The sequence below is a fragment of the Plodia interpunctella genome, chromosome 1 (genome assembly GCF_027563975.2).
Source record: "Plodia interpunctella isolate USDA-ARS_2022_Savannah chromosome 1, ilPloInte3.2, whole genome shotgun sequence".
Lineage (NCBI taxonomy): Eukaryota > Metazoa > Arthropoda > Insecta > Lepidoptera > Pyralidae > Plodia > Plodia interpunctella.
The window spans coordinates 5,577,062-5,601,438 of NC_071294.1; the positions used below are offsets into that span (position 1 = coordinate 5,577,062).

The 24,377-nt window shown below is 34.9% G+C and overlaps 5 protein-coding genes and 1 long non-coding RNA gene across 9 annotated transcripts; 2 read left to right on the forward strand and 4 right to left on the reverse strand.

Annotated features, from left to right (window-relative positions):
- The first annotated feature begins 116 nt into the window (after positions 1-116).
- verm (vermiform) lies at positions 117-6,588 on the forward strand. Of its 2 annotated transcripts, none has more exons than XM_053769624.1 (5): positions 117-324; positions 1,348-1,486; positions 2,509-2,621; positions 4,388-4,537; positions 5,071-6,588. In XM_053769624.1, the coding sequence occupies exons 1-5, from the start codon at positions 273-275 to the stop codon at positions 6,228-6,230; spliced, it is 1,614 nt and encodes a 537-aa protein (XP_053625599.1). In that variant the 5' UTR covers positions 117-272; the 3' UTR covers positions 6,231-6,588. The 2 variants fall into 2 exon arrangements, with proteins under 2 accessions (XP_053625599.1, XP_053625590.1); XM_053769615.2 differs by lacking the exon at positions 2,509-2,621 and adding an exon at positions 2,218-2,348 and having other exon boundaries at positions 127-324.
- LOC135309820 (uncharacterized) lies at positions 5,515-7,279 on the reverse strand. The gene is made up of 2 exons (XR_010370043.1): positions 7,087-7,279; positions 5,515-6,994 (listed from the first exon to the last, which is right to left on the reverse strand). It is a non-coding gene; the product is annotated as an uncharacterized LOC135309820 (long non-coding RNA).
- A 134-nt stretch (positions 7,280-7,413) lies between these two features.
- On the forward strand, positions 7,414-12,869 carry LOC128683722 (uncharacterized protein). The gene is made up of 8 exons (XM_053769636.1): positions 7,414-7,704; positions 7,978-8,136; positions 8,435-8,571; positions 9,148-9,221; positions 9,732-9,897; positions 10,259-10,448; positions 11,915-12,116; positions 12,242-12,869. The coding sequence occupies exons 1-8, from the start codon at positions 7,611-7,613 to the stop codon at positions 12,375-12,377; spliced, it is 1,158 nt and encodes a 385-aa protein (XP_053625611.1). The 5' UTR covers positions 7,414-7,610; the 3' UTR covers positions 12,378-12,869.
- On the reverse strand, positions 10,833-11,363 carry LOC128683751 (uncharacterized protein). Its single transcript, XM_053769672.2, has 2 exons — positions 11,105-11,363; positions 10,833-11,028 (listed from the first exon to the last, which is right to left on the reverse strand). The coding sequence occupies exons 1-2, from the start codon at positions 11,233-11,235 to the stop codon at positions 10,920-10,922; spliced, it is 240 nt and encodes a 79-aa protein (XP_053625647.1). The 5' UTR covers positions 11,236-11,363; the 3' UTR covers positions 10,833-10,919.
- On the reverse strand, positions 12,379-13,987 carry mTerf3 (mitochondrial transcription termination factor 3). The gene is made up of 3 exons (XM_053769648.1): positions 13,290-13,987; positions 12,997-13,211; positions 12,379-12,656 (listed from the first exon to the last, which is right to left on the reverse strand). Exons 1-3 carry the CDS (start codon positions 13,808-13,810, stop codon positions 12,379-12,381), a joined length of 1,014 nt encoding a protein of 337 aa, XP_053625623.1. The 5' UTR covers positions 13,811-13,987.
- Positions 13,988-16,585: 2,598 nt separating this feature from the next.
- Positions 16,586-24,295, reverse strand: Kap3 (Kinesin associated protein 3). 3 transcript variants are annotated; one of them, XM_053769594.2, is made up of 12 exons: positions 24,186-24,295; positions 23,725-23,900; positions 23,247-23,485; positions 22,456-23,020; positions 22,014-22,114; positions 20,855-21,097; positions 20,319-20,493; positions 19,285-19,512; positions 18,787-18,905; positions 18,286-18,424; positions 17,627-17,684; positions 16,586-17,375 (listed from the first exon to the last, which is right to left on the reverse strand). In XM_053769594.2, the coding sequence occupies exons 2-12, from the start codon at positions 23,888-23,890 to the stop codon at positions 17,276-17,278; spliced, it is 2,133 nt and encodes a 710-aa protein (XP_053625569.1). In that variant the 5' UTR covers positions 23,891-23,900; positions 24,186-24,295; the 3' UTR covers positions 16,586-17,275. The 3 variants fall into 3 exon arrangements, with proteins under 3 accessions (XP_053625569.1, XP_053625561.1, XP_053625579.1); XM_053769586.1 differs by having other exon boundaries at positions 24,146-24,274; XM_053769604.1 differs by lacking the exon at positions 24,186-24,295 and adding an exon at positions 24,095-24,135.
- Positions 24,296-24,377: the final 82 nt, after the last annotated feature.

Consider the following 24,377-nt stretch of genomic DNA (forward strand, 5'->3'; position numbering starts at 1 on the left):
GTAATTATACCTACATTAGTTAAGGGCAGTGATTATTAAATATTCGGGTAATCACTAAAATTCGTCATAGTTATTGATATTAAAAGTGCGTGGGGCACAATGATTTAAATTGTGGAGAGACGTAGTGTGCACGAGACGGCTGGATTGTGTCAGGCGAAGGCTTGGTGCCGGAGCGCGCTTTGCGTGATTATATAAAGGTGAAGAGGGGCAGCGGAGACCTCTTGCACTTTCTTGGCGGCGCTCGACGTAGCGTCCAGTCCTCGCCGAGCACCATGGCTCGACGCGCGTTCTTGTGTCTTGGTGTCTTGTGGCTCGCTTGTTGCGGTGAGTACTTACCCCGCCTTATTTCACTCATATTGCACCACTGAAAACAACTGCAATTGACTCCAATTAGCAGCAGACTTTAGTTATAGTAATAAAAAAACCATTGCACATTATTAATTTCAGTAACTTACTACATGTTCTGTATACGTGTTTTAGGTATACCTCATCATTGAACTTAATACCTACTTATAACAACTTTTAAACAGCTTTCATGTTTTGACTCTGCATCTTTAATTTTGTCATGATTTGATTTATTTGTACAGATTCTTTGTAGTGTATACTTATAATTATCTAAAGTTATTTAACATTATTTTAAAATGAAATAAAGCTTTTATTGTTCAAAAGGATCAAATTGTTATTAATTTTACGTCTTAATATAGGCACTTAATTTATTAGCTCTGTGTAACATTTTATCAATTGGTTTCTAATTAACTAAGGTTATTTTAACTTTATATGACAATGAGCTTATCATTAGTTATTAATGCTGTTGATCGCATCGAGTAATACCGCCGGCTATCTACCTACGTGGCTCGTTTACTTCAACTGCGTTGACCTCGATTTCTTTTCGACGATTTAACTTTCAATGCTACAGACATTCTACTTATTAAAGTTGTGTTTAATATATACAATACACGTAGCCACATATTTTTAGAAGTCGATGTAATAATTAATGTTAGCTGCTTTAAGACTTTAATGAGATCTGGTCAACTTAGACGATTTACTAATTTAAGGTCTTCTGTTAGCAAGCAATAGCAAATTCATATTAATTGGATCAGTTTTGCAACAGATTAATCGATCGTGACAAGTATATCTACGTGAAACCCGCTCGGCTTTCAACGCCGCCAAAGAAACGGTACTACATTCCTTCACTGCCAGTGTTGTAACCACCGCTTACGTTAACTCGAGTTACCTAATAAATATGCTAAAGCAGTAACTTCATTTATGGTTGTACAAAAGGTCGGCTAGTCGTACTGTAAAACAAGTAAAGTTGTTGGAATAATAAAAGTGTACTCGTTGTCGCAGTGAGCAGCACCTCGCGAGTGAAGCGGCAAGAGGATGACCCGGCTGGTGACGACGTGAACGCGGAGCAGCTCTGCGAGGGCCGCCCCGCTGACGAGTACTTCCGTCTCACGACCGAGGGAGACTGCAGAGACGTCGTCAGGTACCTAATGGGCACCGACGTCTGAAATTCATCACTTAACGTTTATTAGAAGAAAGCCCTTCAATTCCCTGTTGGAAGTTGGGACCAGTAATAGTCACTATGAAATCTGCTCAGACATATTATATTTTCAACTAGCTTTTGTTTTCGTATAGAATCCCATACATGTCAAATTTTAGATTTAAAGGTGCCCGCCATCTGCGATTTTGATGTAGCAAAAAATAAATTGGTCCTTTAGTATATCGATAGATAAAACATGCATCAAAATGGCCGTTAGAAAACACAACATGAATTGAATTACTTATTTTGCATTATGTATGCATTTTGCATATTATTTAGTTGAGTAGGTCTACCTACTTAGGAATATACTATAACTTAAGTATAAATTATAAATAATATAATTATGCTGCCGCCATTTGGTAAATAATGGCGTATGTATAACTGTAAACAATGTAAACTACCGATTTGATTTGCACACATCGATAATTCTATGCGTAGCTTACACAAACTAATTTGTGCAGTTGATGACCTTCAAACACCCCTTTTAGGTCAGTTAACCGTTCTGTCTTCGTGATTTTTTGACATTAAAAAAAAAATCATTTGGACCTCATCAAACCTCACGTTTATTATTCACAAATAAGTGTATTTGTTCCAGTTATTTAGAATATTGTATAAGTATGATGATAAGGTGGGTTGAGCGCTCTAGCAGCGGCTGAGAGTTTGGCTGTGTGCAGGTGCGACCAGGGCGGCGAGAACGGCGTCACCAGGCTCGCCTCTGTGCGCTGTCCAGGTGGTCTCGCATTCGATATCGACCGCCAAACCTGTGACTGGAAAACACATGTTAAGAATTGCGATAAAATAGAAAGTAAGTTTCTACCATCTCAGGAAGTGGTAATGCAGAGGGCTGAACTTCCGTACAGGAAATCGACTGTGAGAAACTTCGAAAGATAGTAACTAAACGGCCTTCTAGATTTCCACTTCCTGTCTATAAACATTAATTTTAATCACGTTTCTTGTCAACGCAGGTGCACTAGGTCAGGTCTTAAACAGATCACTTGCCCGTCTGGACTGGCTTTCGATCTCGATAAACAAACCTGCGACTGGAAGGGTAAAGTGACCAACTGTGACAAAGTTGAGAGTAAGTGCCGAATTAGAAGCTATTCGCGCATAGCGAGCAAATCTGGGCTTGGGTGAAGGGGCCACGTCGCACTGTAGATTACCTCTAGGTGTATTGCATGAGGCCCCGGACTGGGAGCGGCCCGCACCCGTCCGATCCGATGATTACGCTTAACATTCCTTGAATACATTTGTACCATACATAGTTAATTTCCATTATTTTAAAATAGGTATAAGTACCTAGGTACCTAATTAAGTTTTAGAAATACGGAAACTGGCGCCTAAACGTCAGTGGCGTATTTTTATACTTATTTAGTCCGACTGTACCTACTTAAGACATTTTTTACTCTACTATGATTTAAATTAGTGTTTATTTCGGAAACCCAACAAGAAAACACCCGAAATATTATATGTACTCAATTTTTCACATCCAAAACATTAATAAAAATATAGGTACTAATTAAATCTTATCGATTACTGTGAAAACATAACATTGTAAATTATATTCATCAAATAGAAGCAAGTGATCTTCTACAGCCTCCACTGTACCTAATTTACCAGTAGTATATTGACCGTATTCCAAATACATTACCTATATGATTTTTGATACATTCATACACTTTTTATTTCTGTTTCACTCGCAACAATTTTACCATTTTGTATCTATGTAGTCTCGTAAGTAGGTACATATGTGTAAATATTGTTACAGAAACACTGCACACATCTACTTACATCAATTCAACAAATATATCTTCATAGCTGTCTACTATTTAATATTTCTAAATATCTAACCATGCTTTTGCTTCACTTTTCTAAATTTAATATAACTTATACGTTGGTTGGTTTGGGACCTAAGTACTTGTCCAAAGTTTTGAATTATCCAATTAAGTATTATACACATGGGGTTGAAACACTAACTTTCAATTACCTTTTTTCTTCCTAACTAACAATAGATATCCTGAATGGATTTTACAGACTAGGTATTTAAATTAAATGGCATCTGCATCTTGGTCGCCTTAACGCTAACAAAATGTTATAAGAATGAAGTTAACTTTTTTATAAAGTGACTGTAAAATCCAGAATGAACTTACTTATATCCTAAATAACAATGATTTCATTGTCATGTAAATATATTTTTAAGTTCGTACTAATTTCAAACAGATCGAAACATAACATTAGCAGATTTTTAAAACATTAGCCTTGATGTATGAAATCAAATTGTATATTAACTTATGATACACGAGTGTATAGTAACAACTATAATAGCTGACCACAACTACTGCACCGGCTCTAGAGGCTCATGTTTAAAAATCTACCCGTAAATGTGAATGAGTTGTTTGGTACCTGCATAGTTTGTATAAAAGTTATCATATTTTTATATTTTCAGTTTTCTTAATTCATTAAAAAAGAATAATCTTCAGTACTCTCAATTCACTAAATTAAATCTAATTAAATTTTAATCTCATTTGGCATTATCATACAGAAATACATTATTAGTGAATCTTTTCATACTTAATGCTTTAGGCTCCCTCGCTATCCCTACTGTGACTTTGCGTCACCATAATATCTACATCTATATTCCTACTCTTCTGTTACTTATTGTTCACTATTGTCATTATCTCATGCTTTGCCAAGTCTTTTCTTTTCTCCATTCTTGGCTGACTCGACCAATAACACTGTTACAAGTATGAAGTCACACAGACAAATATCAAAAACTCTGTCTTTTACCACGAACTTGTTTTAATGCCAGTTATATTTCATTGTAAATAACTACAAATTATGTTTCAGAACCAAGAAAAGTTCTTCCTATTCTTAAGACTGATGAGCCAATTTGTCCTGAAGGAAAATTAGCATGTGGTAGTGGAGATTGCATAGAAAAAGAATTGTTCTGCAACGGAAAACCAGACTGCCAGGATGAATCCGATGAAAACGCTTGCAGTAAGTACCTACTCTATTACTTACCTATGTTATCAATTGATGCCTTATGTCATTCTTTTGTCGTTTTAGTAGTATAATATATAATATTTACTTACTAATCGTTAATCTCAACATATACTCATATAAAATACATTTAGTTAGCTAGTTAACAGACCGTATAAGTATTCCTTGGAGTTTAATAACAGGTTTTCTGGCGCATCTGTTCGCGATAAATTCAAAAACGACTGCACGGATTTTCATGCGGTTTTCACCAATAGATAGTGTGGTTCCCGAGGAAGGTTTAGGTGTATGTTTTATTGTTTTTACCTATGAGCGAAGCCGGAACGGGCTGCTAGTACTTAATAAAATATGTAAATAGAACCCTTTGTTGTCTTCGCTAGGTACTACCAATCTCACCACCAGTCAGTATCAATATCAGTACCAGTAGTAATCAAAAAGAGACTATACATACAAATTTCCATTTGCTATTATCGTTTCATATTTTCTTGTTTCATCTAATTTAATTCAGAAAACATGTATTTTTAATGTTACAGCTGTTGATGTGGATCCGAACAGAGCACCTGATTGTGACCCTAATCAATGCACGCTTCCTGACTGCTTCTGTTCGGCTGACGGCACTCGTATTCCCGGGGCAATAGAGCCCAATCAAGTGCCCCAGATGATAACGATCACTTTCAATGGCGCCGTCAACGTAGACAACATTGACCTATACGACCAAATTTTCAATGGAAATCGTCACAACCCCAATGGCTGTCAGATTCGCGGTACTTTCTTTGTGTCTCACAAGTATACAAATTATGCAGCTGTCCAAGAATTACATCGTAAAGGACATGAAATTTCTGTATTTTCAATCACTCACAAAGATGATCCACAATATTGGACTAGCGGTACTTATGACGACTGGTTAGCAGAAATGGCTGGTGCTCGGCTAATTATGGAAAGATTCGCAAACATTACCGATTCGTCAATTATTGGAGTCCGCGCTCCCTATCTCCGGGTTGGTGGAAACAAACAATTTGAAATGATGGCGGACCAATACTTTGTTTATGATGCGTCTATTACTGCACCCCTCAGCCGTGTACCAATTTGGCCTTACACTCTTTACTTCCGTATGCCACACAAATGTAACGGAAATGCCCATAACTGCCCATCTAGAAGTCATCCTGTTTGGGAGATGGTAATGAACGAATTAGACAGAAGAGATGACCCCACATTCGATGAATCCCTACCAGGTTGTCACGTAGTAGACTCATGTTCCAACATCCAAACAGGAGAACAGTTCGGTCGTCTTCTTCGCCACAACTTCAACCGCCACTACACAACCAACCGTGCCCCGCTTGGTCTCCATTTCCATGCTTCATGGCTTAAATCCAAGAAGGAATTCAGGGATGAACTGATCAAATTCATTGAAGAAATGCTGGAGAAGAACGATGTATACTTCACTTCATTAATTCAAGTTATTCAATGGATGCAAAATCCAACTGAACTATCATCTCTAAGAGATTTCCAAGAATGGAAACAAGAAAAATGTGATGTCAAAGGGCAACCTTTCTGTTCCTTGCCAAATGCTTGTCCATTAACCACCCGAGAATTACCGGGTGAAACATTACGTCTGTTTACTTGCATGGAATGTCCTGCGCATTATCCATGGATATTAGATCCTACAGGAGAAGGTTTCAACACTAAGAAGTGATCTCTTAAAATAAATTATATAAAGACTGTAAACACATGTAAATAATACTCAGTACTTAATATTATTCCAATAATTGTGAGGAGGCAAGATGAGGCCAAGATCAGCAGAATAATGCGTTTGTACGACGGTTGTCCTCAACATCACCTACATGTACAGAAAAAAACACGGATAATTTCAATAGTTTTAGTACTATCATGTAACTAGATTTAGAATTGCTTAATGCTTGGAGCATTGATTAATATGTCGTTAAAACTGCTTTGATAAATTAAACACCTACTTCAAGTTATAAGTATATTTAGGTTACTACAAAATGAACGAAAATATTTTTAATTATACTTAATTAAATTCTAAACAAATACACTTTTATTTCATTTATTTATATTCCTATTTTGTATAGACGGTGCATCCGCACTGCATAGTTTTATTATACAAATAGGCTGTCTACGACTCATCAGCTCGGGCGGCAGCCCCTCCGCGCCTGTGGCGGATAGAAATAACACTCTAGCAAGCCCGTTCCGGCATCCTTCGATAAAAACCATTATAAATTTCTCGTGGAGGGTGAGATACAATCTGAATATGTTATTATCTTCCTTAATTTATAAAAAAATCTGAGTGTGATTTATTATAGATTGACTAAGTTTACCTTACTACATCACTTAGCTAAGACACCTGGGAAAACGTTCACCACCATTTACGACCAAAAATACCTTCTACGTAATCGTGGTGCGAGTATAAAGGAAAAAGGAAGGAGTTAGTGGATTATCCTGAAAATAATAACACTATTTTAGGTTATGCTCTGCATTATTTGGTCAACTGTGGTCATAAACTGATATAATCTTGATTTTGAAGATCTTACCTGTATAAAGTCCATATTTTAATAAGTCTTCACGTGTAAAGTGTTCCGAGTTTCTTTTCGATTGTTTACTCGCTCGAAAATTTTACAGCGTGAGGCGTATCCCATAGTTTTCGAAGTTTTATTTATCTTATAGAAAACGATTTTTCTGGCGGGATAAATGTGCAGTAATATTCCCTATTCCATGGCATCAACGCGTCACGCTTTGTCAATATCAGCGGTCTAGTAGTACTTAGTAGTAGGCCATTTAGTAAGCAGTTATTTCTAGTTGTCTAAGGGTGTAGTTGTCAAAAATTTCAAATACTTATGTGCCAATGTCAAAAACGACAGAGAAATTTTGTTTATGATGGATGGATAGATTAATTTGAGTTGAGATCGTGGACTGAGTCCTGAGTGCTTTGTTGTGAACATCAACACTTTTAAGTATTTATTTAATTTTTTATTAATATTTGACTGGCCTGTTCCTGTTTGTGTTAAATTTATATATCAATCTATATCTATCCAACAATTAATTCCATGTGATAACGATGTCTTCACAATTGATTGATAAATTTAAACAGTTAGATGCATATGCCAAAACTTTGGAAGATTTTAGAGTAAAAACCGCCACGGGGGCGGCAAGTAAGTACTTAACTTGATTAACTTTAAGTACAATTAAATTTTTTTAATGTTGTGAACCTGAGTCTAATAATACTTAATTAATCACAGTATTATAGTTTTAGATAGTATTTTGCAAGTCTTTTCACTTCAATATTACTTAATACATCAACTGTGTATTGTTACTTAATAATTAGCGTAACAACAATTATTGGTAACCTAAAGCCCATCCAATCCAACACTTTCTATTTTTGTTACTTTTCGGTTAAGCTGATATTTTGCTATTCTTTTTTTTAGTTACTGTGGCTGGAGCAATGACAATGGTTTTATTATTTTTGTCAGAACTGTACACATATATGTCTCCGAATATATCTGAAGAATTATTTGTGGATACTTCTAGAGGACATAAACTTCAAATAAACTTTGATATTGTTGTACCAGCTATTTCTTGTAACTGTAAGTGGTATTTCATAAACAAATTTGCTATTTTTCATATGCTTTTGATGTAGTACTAGATTTCAATTACAATTACAAATTCATTGCTATTATATATGTAGAAAACTGACCATGATACATAAGTTCTGCTAGGTTAGTTCTGATAGGTTGGTTTATCTTATTTTGAATTCTATACATATATCTTGATGCTACAAGAAACAAATATTTTGATAGGCTTGTATTGTTTGTAAGTAAAAATATGATAGTAGAGATATAAAAGTATTGTGCAATATAGTGTAATCATTAATTGTTATTTTAGATCTAGTGCTTGATGCCATGGACTCATCTGGAGAACAACACTTACAGATGGATCATAATATTCACAAACGAAGATTAGATTTGGATGGGAATCCAATTGAAGAACCAAAAAAACAAGAAATTGTTCTGAGTTCCACAGTAAGCTATTTTAATTAACTGTAATAGTTAGGATACCAACTTCTAAACAACTAAAATTGATTCTTAAAAAAATACTATTGAACTCATGGAAAAGGACTACTCTAAATATTGGAGATAGCAATCTTCAAGAAAACAAAACTTTCAAAACTCAAATAATTTTGAAAATTCACACAACTACATTTGAAAACCAGACCAGCAACAATAAAAATAATAACTGCTCTGTTATTCAGGAGAATGAAGCCTGTAATAAAAGTGGGAAATGAAAATTAAATGTTCCTTGTTTCAATATTTGCTATCTCTGGCATTTAGAGCTAGAGTTGAGATTTAGAGTAATTTTTAGGTAAGGTTGAAAATATCCCAGCCTGTATCATGTTCTCTATAAATGAAGTTTTTTATCTTAAAAGTAGAATAGATGTATAAAATTTTGTTAAATAATATTATTTCATATTTTAACTCATGACACTTGTCTTGAATCAATGATGTACCGTTGCATTGTCACACAAGTGCATGTATTGCAAAATATTTCCTGCACAATCTCCAAATGTCCTTTAATATATTTTATTTCCTCCTTTCCAGTTACAGCAAAATGATACTGCAATAGCAAAAGTATCATGTGGGAGCTGCTATGGGGCAGCCTTTAATGAATCTCAGTAAGATCAGACTCAGATTGTAACTTTTCACAAATCCTAATTGTAATTGTAACTTGATTTAGAGCAATGGGGCATTCTGCTGTTGTACATACCTACAGTGCCAGACATACAAGATGAATTTTTTTGAACTTACACTCATTATCTTTAAGCTAAGCAACAATTGTTTCCGGGGGTTCAAGCACCACTAAATTTTGTTGCTATTCTGGATTTCCCATTTCTCAGTTGTGCTGCGCCATCTTCTACATGTTGACATCCGTCAACACAAAAGAATGTGGAAATTGTATAAAATTTTGACGCATAGACTACACATATTGCCTTGTTGCAAAAGGGCATGACTGAGCAATGGGAACACACTCCAAAAATCTGAAAATGGTTGATCACTTACGTTCCATATAGACTAAAGGGAAAAAGAAAAAACTGATGAAAAATCTGCTGTTTTAATTTTTCATTTAATTTTTAATTCACTGGATTAATAGTGTAATTTTTTTTTCATTCTTTATGCTTGAACAGATGTTGTAATACTTGTGAAGATGTGAAGGAAGCATATAGAATACGAAGATGGGCTTTACCAGATCTAGCTACGATAGACCAATGCAAAGATGATGAATCTATAGAGATAACTAATTCAGCTTTGAAAGAAGGTTGTCAAATATTTGGCTCTATGGAAGTTAATAGGGTAATGAAATTTGATTTATCATTTACTAGCTGTTGTCCGCGTCTTCATCCATATTTTTTTCTGGTATGAAAGGTACCCTATGTCCTTCTCCATACTTTAAACTATGTGTGCATAATTTCAAGATGATTGGTTAAGTAGATAAGAATGTGAAGAGGTAACCAACTAACAAATAAACTTACTTTTGCATTTATAATATTAGTTAGGATTATGATGTATCTTTCTTTGACTTAAGAAAAGCAATATTATTTAATAGTTCTTATATTATTATGTACTCAATGTATATGCACTCAACTTTTATGTCTCATGTATTTTGTTTTGTGTATATTAATTTAAACATAAATTAAAGTTACATAAATTACAGGTTGGTGGTAGCTTCCACATTGCACCAGGAAAAAGTTTTACAATCAATCATGTTCATGTGCATGATGTACAACCTTACTCATCTTCAGTATTTAATACTACTCACATTATTCGTCATTTGTCATTTGGAAGTAACATTGAAAGTGGTAATACTGCTCCTTTAGATGGTGTAGTTGGGTTAGCTAAAGAAGGTAAGATTCTTGTTTGTTTGTCTAAAGGCCGATTTACATCAAGCAACTGAATGTTCATTCTTTGACCACACTGACTACCTATTCAGGCTATCACACCTATTAATTATTATTATTATTATTATTTATTTATTTATTAAAACTTTACAGTAAACACAAATTAAATATGTCCTGCAAAACTGCTTACGCGGTTTGACTGCATGGATGGTTGAATGACTGAATGGTTGGACAGTAGACAGCTAGATTGAACATATAATGGTTATTCTGTGTAAATGCACTTTGACCCTCTTCTGATTTGCTCTTCAACTTTTTTGTCAAACCTCTACTTTAAAACAAGTAAACAGTTGAACACCCAGACAGTAATGAAATTATAGCAAAAACAAGTCGAAAATTTGAATGACTTATTTAATTTTTATTAGAGACTACATAATAATATTTAAATATATACAAAATAGATATTAAATAGATACTAAATTAACAACGAATGCCTGTTCCAATAGCCATAAATGTACCAAATGTTCCACCACCTTGAAGCATTACTTTTCCAACCGAATGTACTAGCTCACGGCCTCTAGCTCCATATCTGAAAGTAAAAGTTAAGTTTGGGTAAACATATGTAGACGTAAGAGAACTAATATTTAATTGATTTAGAAGATAACCTCAGAGCAGTGAAACCGCCGAAAAGACCTCCGCTCGCCATGCCAACGCAAAATCCTATCATGAATCCCATTTTCATTTTGTCGAAACAGGAAGGGCCCTGATTTTGGTACATTCCACCAGGCACTGGCATTTTTTATTGTATTATGAATTATATTTCTCTTCAAAACTTAAGGAATCTGTTCTTTTTGCTCTCTCCGCTCCACTTTAGCAGATAAAATTCGTACGACTACGGAATGGATAAAATATTTTTAACTTGACAGGATGACACTGACATCATGACATTGACATGACAGCTTACTGTCAAGCAGAGATTTTTTTTAATGTATAGCTATTATAATATTTTACGCAAACGCGTAATTTTTATTAGGGCATTTTATTAGGGTCGTAAATCTGCAACAATATTGAAAATTGGCGCTTTTTGCCGCCATTGGCAATGTTTGTGTACTTTAGTTGTACCAGTAGCGCCATCTGCGCTAAGCTCTGCGTAATATGCCTATTCACGATAAATTCTTATTTTAAACCGTTGTGCCAGCGCACATGAAAATTCCGTGCGTGTGCGGCGGCACAGCTTGCATGCAGGGAACGCTGCGATGACTTCATTAGATTTGTTCCTTTCGGACTCGTGGAAATTTCTCAACCTCAACTTTAGGTTCTTCGGTTCGGATAAAGAAACGTGTGCGGCGGTTTGAACATTTTGTATGAAAGAAGAGCATTTAGGTTGACGAATTATTGCTATCTCTTTAATTTGCTATAAAAACGAAGAGGTACGCGCCGTATGTAATCAAAATCACCCTCTTGAACTTTTACAGGTGCAGTTATGTTCCAGTATTATTTGAAAATTGTACCTACAATGTACATAAAATTAGACAAAAGTATTTTGCACACTAATCAATTTTCTGTAACAAGGCATCAAAAAGCTGTGTCTAATATCAATGCAGAATCAGGGATGCCTGGTGCTTTTTTTAGCTATGAACTTTCTCCATTAATGGTGAAATATACCGAAAAGGAAAGGTAAAAACAATTTTACTTCATACTTATTTATTTTCTTACATTTTAATTAAAGTATTTCATATAATATATAAATATAAGAATACATGTAAAAATTTTTAAAGGTACCTATTATTCTTTTGTTTCAGATCAGTAGGACATTTTGCTACTAATATATGTGCAATAGTAGGTGGAGTTTTTACCGTTGCAGGAATACTGGATTCACTTTTATACCATTCTCTAAATGCATTCCAAAGTAAAATGCTACTTGGCAAAACTGGATAATTTACAATGTTTTTAAGAAAGTGTTAAAATCTGAGACACTACATTTTGCAAAAGCTTTACAAAACTCTATATCTGTATTTTCTGCTAATGCTATAATTGGTACATAGTTCTCTTTCTTTGGATCATACTGAGCTCTTCCCAACTTCTCCAGAAAAAGATGTCGCTGTTTAATTCTAAAGTTTCTACATAGTAGTATACCAGGATTATTTAATATTTGTGTATGAGGAATTTTTATTGTATTGTGAATGTAATTGAATCTATGTAGTAGTGACTTTTGATCTGTAAAAAAAATAGAAATATGACACTATAATTTGACATATACGTAGGTAATAATGAACATAATACAGTAAAAGAAGGACCTTCTGAGGCAATCCACAGCCAGAATATGTATTCAAAATAAAATTTATTTGGCTATATGTAGATGCGTAAGTTGTCCTTAAATCTGAATTCATAAATTTCTTGTTCAAGGAATTAATAAATTGATTACACCAATGTGTTTTATCATTGATAACTTGAAATCAGTGTCCTAAGTTTTAATAAATATTATATAGCTGATGCTAGAGAGACACTTTTTTATAAAAATGTTTGTAGGTATTTAAATATCTTCCACAAAACCTACCTATCATCCACAATTTTGGTTTATCAAGAAGTAAACATTTTATTTCATTATCCTCAAATCCCATTTCTTCTTTAATTACAAATGAATTTGTTTTTACATGATGTAGATTATATGTAATCAACTTGGGCTGCTTTGATGCTAACATTCTAAGTTCACTGCCAGTTAACTTAAATTTATCTTGAAAATGACCCAACCTTCTGTCAATCCTTTTTGTACTGAAAAAAATATTTTGGTTACAAATATTATTTTAAGTCTTTAGATAAAGAAGCAATACTTATACTATTACTGCTTACCTGAACATAATCCAAAATGGATTCTTTGTTATTATTCTATTTATTTGATCATCATGAAATCGTTTTGATTGTAAATAATTTATTCTCACTTTCAAGTCTTCTAATGGTTCAAAGAAAATCATTGGATTGACAGTAATGAAACTGCCAATATTATCAATTCCAGCATGATCTTTGATAAATAAAATGTGATTCTTTATAGCATCAAAGTTAAGTTTCAATAACTTTTCAGCAATGAAGGGTTTCTTTTCTATCTTACTCAAGTTCACATTAAGATTTATAAAGTTTTGTAATATCTGTGAATTATTTACATAGGCAGCCAGATTAAAAGTATTTGAAAGATATGGAGCTACAGTAGACAAATCACTATCAACCTTTTGCAGCACATTATGGCCTGAATAAGTTTCAGTTAATTGTTGCGAATGTTGTGTTGAACATACATTGCTGGAATATCTTGGCAAAAAGAAGAAATATTTGCTATTATTTTTGTAAAGATAAACACCGAGTATAGTTCTCATAATCATTTTCTTCTAAGTATCAAAACTTAGGTACACCACACATAAACGTACGGTAGTAACTAAACATAAACAACGTAGGTAGAGATGATTTATAAGGTAAAATGTTACCGATTCAATTTAATAACAAAAATTCTTCAAATTGGCAAAAAATCTTTGTAAGGTTAGGTTACATTCACATGTCAATGTTATGTCAAATAATAATTTGACAATGACGGCTTGCCCTGTTTTTTTTTTTTCAATTTTGTAAATAACGTACCTACACTGTTTTATTTAGGTAACTTTCACCCAGGAGCTGAAAAACCCTCCCGGAGCATACCATCATCTCTTAATGCGATTCAGTTCAGGATCTAAACTGATCTGCATCGCTAATAGCGAAATAGACAGTGCAGTGCAATGTGAGCTCCGTGATGCACGCGCACCCTGCACTACAAATTTTTAATTCAAGAATTGCGTGGCTCTCGGCCACGGCGCGAATCCACTATGAGTTCGAAACAACTCATAGTCAGTGAGTTCTTGACGTTCATCGACCATGCTAAAGACACGATGGATGAGCTCAGCATCATGCAGATCTGCAAGTCTAGCTTCACCAAATAGGAGATTTGCAAAAGCAAGGAGCTGCTCTTCAAGGTGCTCGGCAAATCCGCGCAAATACCATCTCGCAGAAGAGATGAGAAAGGCGAGCGAAGTCTCTAGGACATCATCACCTTGTTTAAGGAGACCGACCCTGACGACGTGCCTACGTTCCAAGCTGCCACCAGTCACGTTCGACCACGTCGACGTCACCAGGCTGCTGAAGGATATTACAGCGAGTCTGCCCTAGATGCAATGTAGGATGGAAACATTAGAAAATACCATCAGTGCGTTGCGTTCAGAATTATTATTATTAAAAAGTAATGATTCCGGATGTAGATCACCCGTAGCCTCCAACATCAACATTCGCCGTGGAGCGCATAACAGCAGTTACAAGTCGGCGCAATTTGACTCGCCGCCGCTTCCAACCGCGCCGCGTGATGCACCGCGCCCCGCCGTCTGCTCCACTTACGCGTGGAGCCGACAACACAGCCGGGCACATCGGCCCTGACACGTGCCTATGCCGCTGTAGCCGCCCGTCGCACCATCTCAACGGCCCGTCATTCAGCAAAGTAAAAAAGTCTTGGATGTTTATCTATATATGTATTTGTTATAAAATATAGTATCGTTGAGTTAGTAACCCATAACACAAGTCTCGAACTTACTCTGGGGCTAGCTCAATCTGTGTGATTTGTCTTCATATATTTATTTATTTATCCGCAATCATTACGGATCCGCCCTGGCCGGATCGAACTGCTACGTCCGGAGGTGAAATCGACGCAGCTATATGTGTCGCGACTGCACTAGTCTACGAAGGAGGAGGATGTCGTAGACTACGTGCTGAAGAAATCCAACTTCACTCTCCGTTTCGAGCGGTTGGCATCTCGCCACAAAGTGAACTTCAATTCGTTTGTGGTTAGGGTGCCGACCCATCATCTGGAGAAATTCGTGAAAGAGGAATTCTGGCCGCAGGGAGTAGTGTTCCGGAGGTTCCGAGGACGACTGCCTGCTGACCCAGCGTGCCACACGTCGCCGACACTACGTATGACCTAGGTTTAAGAATATTTTATTTATGTGTATGTGTATGTTATTTATGTGTCTGTAAGGTATTTATAATATGGGTCACTGGCATTTGTATTAGGTTTTTATACTGCACTTATGTTATTACTTGAAATAAAATGATTTATTATTATTATTAATAGGGAGTATTATTGCACATTCCCGCCAGAGTACAGCACTGTATGTTAGGTACAAAAAAGCTTTACCGCCTTTTCCTATGTCGATTTAATCATTTCATTATGTAGGTAAGCATTCGTTTGTGAAAATATACAATAATATAGCATATTTGGGTGCCGAAATATTGGAACAAATCGTTTTCAATAAGATAAAAAAAACTTCAAAAACTATGGAACATACACCACACGCTGTAAAAGAATCGAAAACTGCAACTCCGTGGCATGATTTAGGCTGAAAATGGCGACTATGAAATTACGATCATTTAGGTATAGCGCGCGCATGTCGCGCGTATATATAACATAGTTTTTGAAAACACTGGGTCTTTGTATTTTATATAAATTTTTTTGCCGAAAAATAATATTTATTTTAAAAACTGTGAATATTTCAAAAACGAAACCAATTTTGTTGCCCTTTGAACTTAAAAAATCTATTGACAGATCCTACATACATTTTAAATTTCAGCAAAATTTAAAAGGTATATCAGACCAACGGTTCGAAAGTTCAAACATACCTGTGATACATAAGTACAAAAAATGTATTTGTTTTTACCCCAAAGTTGCGAAAAAAAATAGAGAATAGAAAACGTTGCAAACAGGACGAGTTGAGAATGGAAAAAGTTGCGTCCGATTTGGACGATTTGCGTTACAATCCCGTACATACATAACGAAGTACAAACGTAATTATGGCCCCTTCAAAATTTTCGTTTTCTTAGATGTTGAACACTGGATTATCTGACATAATAATATGTATAAGCTGTCAGAGATTGCCAGATTTGATTGTTTGGATAGGGCTAACTTGTAACACACCCTGTTACTATCGAACGGACGGAGCTGTGACTATCGGATACTTAATCACCAAACGGTGAAACAGTTATTTAACTAGCCAGTTGTCTGGTTATTTTGCTTAACTGATACGATTTAGATACTGTTTTATAGAGGAACTTTTCAGGGGGAAATGTAAATAGAAAGTAGTATATATGTTCCATAAAATGGCTCGTTTATTATAATATTATATCCGTTATTATTATATTAGATATTACATTATATACTATGAGCTATATTTATCTATATGAATATACTATTGCCTATACACAGGGTATTATTTTACACAGCACAAATTTGGATGACAAATCTGATCAAATCACCAATTTCCATAAAATAAATTGGCTAATCAACTGATCTGACAATATGACTAGTTGTTCGCCACGAACTTCGACATCGCGAACACAATAAATTTTTGATGATTTTTTACAAAATTGTGTATATTTCAAAAACGACTTAATCGATTTTGCTACCCTACGAACTTAAAAACTCTATTGACAGATTTTACATGCCTTTTAAATTTCATAAAAATCAGACCAACGGTTCGAAAGTTATACATACATAAATTGTAATTTTGCCCCAAGTTGATTTGTACCAAAAAGTTGGAAATCTATATCTCCTTTCACTGTGTATTTATTTTGGAACACAATTTCTTGTACTGAAGTGCAGTTTCAAAAAAATATCCTGTATATATGTATAATACTGCCAAGTGTAAGTTCATTTATGTATTTATTAAGTGATTGGCGCACGACGGAGACTGACTGTGAAGATCGGCTTCGATGAAAATTGGCATTAATTTTGGAAAGCGAACGCAAATAGTTATTAGTGATAAGCAATATCGCTTCTAGGCATTTACGTCAATATCGTTTGTGTATAAAGCGTTATTTCCTGTTTTTTCTATAATTTGTTCTACGCCAAATGAATCAGTGTTAGCATCGCCATTCCTGAAAAATATGAATTATAGTGTCAATAGAATTTAAATTCAAAATTCTCGAAAAATAACTATGAACAGCACTCAACAAGCAACGGTTGATTTTGACATTGCAGATTCGATTTCCAGAATCTAACATGTTTCATTTGTATTTCATTTTTGTGTTTTAGAAAACAGGCCAGTACAAATCTTCATTCAAATTGTAACCCCTATTTATTGTCAGAAATGATTGTTCATTTCAGGAAATAAATTACTTCTTATTACCTGTTGTTATCGCCGTCTCCAGAAAAACTGTCTGAATCGTTAAGCGATGTTAGAGAATCTGCAAATAGATGAATTAACTTATTAGATACAATTGTACATTCGGCAGAAACTTTCTTCTCAAAGTTTGATAAAATATGGATGATAATATTAAAAAAACGCAAAAAGTATTTATAGTTAGTTTTCGCAATAACTTACAAAGTCAACTTGTTGAGCAACTACTAAAATAAAAAAAAATTGCAAATAAATTTTGATTATTTGAAATTTTGAAAAAGTAAACTAAAACTAAATATTTCGGGTCTGCAGATGAGCGATGTGGCTTTTCGTTCATTTGTTATTAGGTACTTGCAACCTTGGGATATAAACATAGCATAGCAGGGACATGGCGATATGTTTGTTAGGTGAGGGACGTATCGACATAAACAGATATTGTCATGTCTACCCGAGGCATGAACTGGCTACTTGTTGTATTTTTATGACGATATTATTAACTGTCAATGTCCAGTTCAGTAAATCAGCTACAGCCAAAGAGTATATAAATCACAAAACCAGCTACCGCCTCTCATTCCGTTGTATTGGCGCAGTCGTTTGAAATCATTATTTGTTTTATTAATAAAAAAATCCGTCTTTTTAAAAAATAACTGTAAGTAAAGTAGGTGTACCCTGCGTGGCGAGGCGGTGAGTGGTGAGGTACTCGGCACAGAGGTAGGGCGGCAGCTCGTCGCTCTCAGCCGCGCCCTCCGCGCCCAGCGTCTCCACCACCGACAGCCACTGCCCGTTGTGGCAGCGGAACCGCTCCACCTACAACACAAACAATCGTAATCCCCTATTTTCCATCTAGTCACATCAGATACATTTTTCTAATGCCAAAATAAAATATGTTGAGCTTGTATGACAGTGATACGTCCTATGATGTCACAATTGTCGCGATCGCACTAAAATTGATCAATTTAAGTGACATTTACTTCTCGTGTTTTCATTAACTACATAACGTTATTAATTTATTTTGTACCCAATAAAATAGCCATTAGTACACCGAGAAAAAAGGCCGTGAACACTTAGAGAACCTTAAATAAGCGACTTGAAAATTCGTCATAAAAGTAATCTATGTAAATATATATATATATATATATATATGTTCTAATAAATATGTTTCGCAATACCTTAATTCTGGCAGCCCATTCATTTTGCATCTGAGATATAATATCGAGACAGGAATCGCACATTTTTCTGATTTCAACGTTTTTATCTTGCATGAGATCTATCAAATATGCTGGAGCTTCTGTAACATAAAACAGAAAAACATTTCAAGGAAAGCTAAATTCATATTATTATTACATAAGGACTTTAGCATTATTGTGTAAATAAAATTTTAGTACATTTCATAAATGAAGACATGCAGTAGACTTAAACATCCTGTTCTTCATCTGGTTCGTCATCACATCTTTGTTTTCCATCTGGCTAAATGAAGCCAAACGCACTTAAATCATAAATAAAAATAGATGTTTTTATTTTTGTTCCGTAAGCGCGTAAGCCACCAAATCGCAACTAGATTTATAGTAGTTACAAAATAAGAAGGACTATAAATTAATTTTATTTCGCAAGGTTTGAATTTAGCTACTGATGTGTCGTATGGAACGTCGGGAGCGGGCCACGCTTGCCTGTGCTGGAGACGAGGAAGTCAGCGTTGCTGGGGTTGGAGAGCAGCTGGCGGAAGGCGAACACAGTCTGCAGCACGTGGTCGTCGTCAGCCTGCCGCAGCCGCAGCAGCGCCACGAGCGCGGCCGCCGCGCCCGCGCGCAGCAGCGCCGCCGCCGTCGCCGGCTCACGCGCCGCTGCGCCGCACCACACCACGCCCTCCAGCAACAACTCCGGGTCGCAAGCGCTCTCTGCGTTGCAATTTTTACGGTCGATTTGTTGAAATCTTTACTAATATTATTTTTATTTCATTATCAAAGTATCAACAGCACTTATAAAGATTTGTTGAACTCAAAAACAACTGGACCGATTTTGATGATGATTCAGGAGTAACATAAGCTACTTTTTTTAACTTAGACTTCTTTTTTACCAATTCACTAATATACCAATACTATATGTCATTTTTGATATTTGCTTCAAAAAAATGTTTATTAGAAAAATGTCTATCACATACTAATTACACTAAGGGCCTGTTTTGACGCTTTCTGCTAATATGCTTTCATACAAAGCATATTTTATGCAGGGGCATAGCTACCACCGCTAGCTATCAATGATATGGGGCCAGACTACAGAGACCCACATGTGTGCAAAAATTCGTATATCTCATAATATCTCTAATATCTCTTCCCGGAAGAAAAGCATATAAGAAACTGTCATATGTGCCTATTATATTTTCACTTCAGATAAGTTAAAAAAAACAATGTCTTTTTCCGAGTTAATCATACACTCAAAAGTTTGCAACATTCTATATGGGTTAATAGGGTAAAGCCCATAATAACTATGATTTATAATGACAATCACGAGAAGAGAAGAAATCTTTACAGGGCACGCTACGCCACTGCCTATATGTAATATCTATATCGGCCGTTATCTCAATTTTACACACATTTTATGATATAATTATGATTTTATGAACAATATTTCATATGGGGTCTATAGGTATATTTTCTTTACTTCTGTATGTGGTTTGGAAGCAGCTTTAAAAATGATGTCTTACCTGGATCCAAAATCTTCATAATAAATGGAATTAAATTGTATCTCTCCACCACAGCGTTTATGTCTATATTGTTACTCGCACTCAATATATTGTTGAGAGTTCCAAGACATTCGATAAGAAATTCTTCCGAAACCTCGCTGTTCGTGACTGCCCCAGCGATGTCGCCCACAAACTCCTGAAATATGAGAATCAATTAAGTAATAATAGCGGAAACATATTTCATTGTTGCTAAGGGTAACAAGTTTGCTGGCTGTGCATACGCGGAAGAAACGCATAAACAGTCTCGACTGTGACTCGGGAATAATGTTGTTGCTTATCAAATGTCAAGGCTTAACCTATGTTAATGTGATATACGTACTTACTATGTCAAACCTTAGTCATCTGGTATGAGATTCGTAGTGATCCTATTCTCTTTTTAGCAGTTCCTTCTACATTCATTCAAGACTCAAGTTGATATCCATTCACGCTACCTACTCATCACAACTTCGCCATATTTTAAAAATTGATCATAAACAGCCTATACAAATGATACTTACAACAAACAGAGCATTATTGATATCGTGATGCGAAAGATTGCGCACGAGCTTCATGAGCATAGTGTTGGCGTGGCGGAAGGCGCGCGCCAGCAGCTCCCGCAGGCGGCCGTCGCCCGCCATCTGCTGCGCGGCGCGCGCGCTCCACGCCAGGTTGACGCACAGCGCCAGCAGCACGTCCGTCGTCGACGGCGATCCGCTCGCGAAGGACTCGCTACTAACGTTCAGCAGCAGCATGTCCGTCAGCTGACCCCGGGAATTACATTTCGAACCGTTAATATAAAACTATGGTTATACAGACTATCTCTCTAAGCTAATATTTTGGTCATTTTACAACTTTAAACACTTGCCAGAATGAGACAAATCATACTTTAGCATGAAAATATGCTTCAACTTTTATGAACAAGAAGGAAAGTAAGCTTATTTTACGGCCTTACTAAAGGCAAAACAGTCGCTAGCGTTGTACATAAAAAAAAAATATATAAGTGCCTCTTCCTCCCCGAACTTCTCAAATCCCAACGATAGGATAACCCGGAAAACAATTAAATTATACGTCCCTAAGTAATAAAAAAAATATTTAAAATACGGCAATATTTACCAGACCCACAATCGTATTATAACTATTTTTCAAGGTTTTATGGAGTCTTTGATTTTTTCCCTTACTTTGCTTTGACGGCAATAACTGAAAATCAGTGTTTCTGTACAAACGCAGAAAGCTCACTAAGTTATAGCCTTTTTCCACTCTAATTCGTCTAGTAATAAGTTATTTTGTAAAACTGTTTATTTCTTTGTTTATTTTTTTATTAGTATATATTTAAAGGCTATAGTAATACAAATAAACGGTTTTCTATGTCTATATTCAATAATATTTTTTTTATTAAATAATTATGAATCTGTCCAATGTAATTATTTTTTGCCCAATTTTTTTTGTATTAAGGTAGCTGATACCTTAATATATAGGATACCTTTTATTACGAAACTACGCGATTCCCGTAAGTTTTGGTCAAAATCGTGTAGTTTATTATTCCGAGGTCAAAATGATAATGAACGGCACTTCATAAAGTAGATGGCGCTGCTGCGCATAAAAACGTAAGTATTGTTTCAAAATAATTACGCGCGAGGACCGTGGGGTACTGCTTGTAAGAAAATATAACATATTTACCAATTTGACACAATCTGATTGTGTAAACATTATTTTTACGCGGTCATCCATACTCAGGTGATATAATATTTTCATTGCCAAATTAATTTGCTTTTCATCACCTGTAATACAAAAAATAAAAATAAATTATTACCACCAATATCAGAAAACACTCACCTTAATCTATGAACTTCAATTTCAAACTTGTGACTTGCAATTAATAAATCTCAATCTTATGTCTTGTGATATGAAATAATATAGTCATAAAATTAATTTAAGCTGCTAATTTCGACATAACTGATATTTCATTCCTCATTTAGACAAGTATGTACAATTATATACGGAATGGTATCTATACTATTCTACATTACAATTTTGCAGATTCTGTAAATATTAAAATTTTACAACATGACCTAGCAATAGCCGAATCTACACCAATTACGAATACTAGGTAAAAACTTACTTGTAAACTGCATAAATTTAGGCAAGAGTCCCAATTTGATAATTTTATTTCGTAATTTTGTATCAAAAGTCAAATTAAAGAGTAGCTTTAATGTGACATTGACTAAATCAGCATTTTGAGAGTCTAATAAAGGAGCTAGTTTTTCCACAATACCCCGTGAAGCCATGCTGTTTTTATTTTCAACAAAAATTGATAACTTCTGTAAAAAGGAGACAATAAGGATCAATAAATCTATATTGGAATGTCTTTCCATTGCGCCAATAAGAAGCCCAACAATATCTTTTTTGTGCATCTTTTCTTCAACTTTAACATTGTCTGCAATATTGAGTAACATGTAGAAAGCCACTCTCAGCAACTGTTCTTGTCGTTTGGACAATGTTTTCAACTTTCTCTTCATCTGCTCTTCATCATTTTTAGTCCATCCGTCTTCAGAAGCATTACACAAATCTTCATGATAACTGGACACTAAAGTACGAGACTTTTGTATGTTTACATCAGCCACAGCCCATGTGCCAGATTTAGGACGACGCTTTGGTTCTGGAATCCGACTTTTAGGTGGATCATTCTAAAAAAACACTTTTGCTTTAGTAAAATGATCAAAGAGTTGACACAAAATTAGTGATTTTTTTTTTATATTTAAATTAATTATGTATAAAAGCATAAACAAAATAGTAGTAATTTTATTATATGCAAATATGGTGTACATAACTTATGAGCAGAGCAATATAAGCCAGTGGACCGCACAGTTTAAACTTTTTATTTTCCAATTAAATTACATTTTTTACACTTACCTTGTCTGGTGTAAGCATCTGTTTCTTCCCTTCCACTTTCTCTTTCCATTGATCATAACGTTTAAGCTCATATTCTATTACATCCATGCATAATGAACCAATTTTGTATTGAATAATTACTGGATGAAATTCATTGTAGGTTGAAAAACAAAAAAAGGTATAGACAATGTTTGTGCTTAGTTCAATACTTCTTTTCCATTCTTCTCGCAAAACTCTTGAGAGTGCACTTAAAAGAGCTTCTGTAAAATATGTATACTAAATATTAAACATAAGGAATATACCATTGTACTAAAATTTTAATGATTAAGATTAAAATAATTGAAGATTCTCTAGCGTGAAAGTAGTTTACATTTATATGTTTAAATATTTATATTAATATAATCTATCATACATCACTTTTTAAGTTTATAATCATAAAACATCCAAAACAAAAATATGGAATGTATTAGTAAAATATAAAAGTTGTTTTTACACTTACCATTTCTAGCTAGTTCAATCAAGTTATCTGGATTTCTGGCCAACTGCAATATAAGTGCTGACCCTTTAATCTTTTCTGGTATATCATCATAAAGCAATTCCACATAGTCATCAACGCAAGTTAAAACAGCTACTGGCACACTTTCAACAGGGCTCATGTTGTACATCAATAAAGATCTGTAAAGACAAAAAAGATAGTGTTTCCATCCCTAGGAATTCACATCAGAATTTCAAGGCATCAACACCAGGCAGAGATTTGATTCAACTTTTTTCGTATTTATTTTTCAGAGATATGTAGACAAATCTATCAAGGTCTAAGCTCTAGCTAGGGCTAGCCTAGCAAGGCAATAAATATATCCGACTTTACTCACATTCAGAAAAAGAGGTAATATATTTATTTCGTACATCACATAAAAGCTTACCTTTGTTTCTGTATGATAATTATTATTTTGAAATACCTACCTAGGTACAATTTTCTAAAATGAAAGAGGAAATCAATATTTTGATTAGATTTGTAAAAAAAATTGCACTAGCTGTCACTTTAGTGTTGCCAAATTAGAAATCGCATAGATTTAAAAGAAAGAAAAATATACAGCCGAGTTTTCTCTATCTTTTTCAATTCGATCGAACCAAGAAAGGAAGTCTCATAATGTA

Excerpts from the sequence above, each read along its gene's own strand:
- verm (XM_053769615.2), top strand. The coding sequence starts at position 273 with ATGGCTCGACGCGCGTTCTTGTGTCTTGGTGTCTTGTGGCTCGCTTGT. Across the intron at positions 325-1,347 it reads CTTGTGGCTCGCTTGTTGCG|TGAGCAGCACCTCGCGAGTG; the intron begins GTGAGTACTTAC and ends TCGTTGTCGCAG. Across the intron at positions 2,349-4,387 it reads GAATTGCGATAAAATAGAAA|AACCAAGAAAAGTTCTTCCT; the intron begins GTAAGTTTCTAC and ends ATTATGTTTCAG.
- LOC128683722 (XM_053769636.1), top strand. The coding sequence starts at position 7,611 with ATGTCTTCACAATTGATTGATAAATTTAAACAGTTAGATGCATATGCC. Across the intron at positions 8,137-8,434 it reads ACCAGCTATTTCTTGTAACT|ATCTAGTGCTTGATGCCATG; the intron begins GTAAGTGGTATT and ends TTGTTATTTTAG. Across the intron at positions 9,222-9,731 it reads GCAGCCTTTAATGAATCTCA|ATGTTGTAATACTTGTGAAG; the intron begins GTAAGATCAGAC and ends ATGCTTGAACAG.
- LOC128683751 (XM_053769672.2), bottom strand. The coding sequence starts at position 11,235 with ATGCCAGTGCCTGGTGGAATGTACCAAAATCAGGGCCCTTCCTGTTTC. Across the intron at positions 11,029-11,104 it reads GGCGGTTTCACTGCTCTGAG|ATATGGAGCTAGAGGCCGTG; the intron begins GTTATCTTCTAA and ends TTTTACTTTCAG.
- mTerf3 (XM_053769648.1), bottom strand. The coding sequence starts at position 13,810 with ATGATTATGAGAACTATACTCGGTGTTTATCTTTACAAAAATAATAGC. Across the intron at positions 13,212-13,289 it reads CCATTTTGGATTATGTTCAG|TACAAAAAGGATTGACAGAA; the intron begins GTAAGCAGTAAT and ends TATTTTTTTCAG. Across the intron at positions 12,657-12,996 it reads ACCAAAATTGTGGATGATAG|ATCAAAAGTCACTACTACAT; the intron begins GTAGGTTTTGTG and ends TTTTTTTTACAG.
- Kap3 (XM_053769594.2), bottom strand. The coding sequence starts at position 23,890 with ATGTACAACATGAGCCCTGTTGAAAGTGTGCCAGTAGCTGTTTTAACT. Across the intron at positions 23,021-23,246 it reads AGATGCTTACACCAGACAAG|AATGATCCACCTAAAAGTCG; the intron begins GTAAGTGTAAAA and ends GTGTTTTTTTAG. Across the intron at positions 18,906-19,284 it reads CTTCCTCGTCTCCAGCACAG|AAGCTCCAGCATATTTGATA; the intron begins GCAAGCGTGGCC and ends TTTATGTTACAG.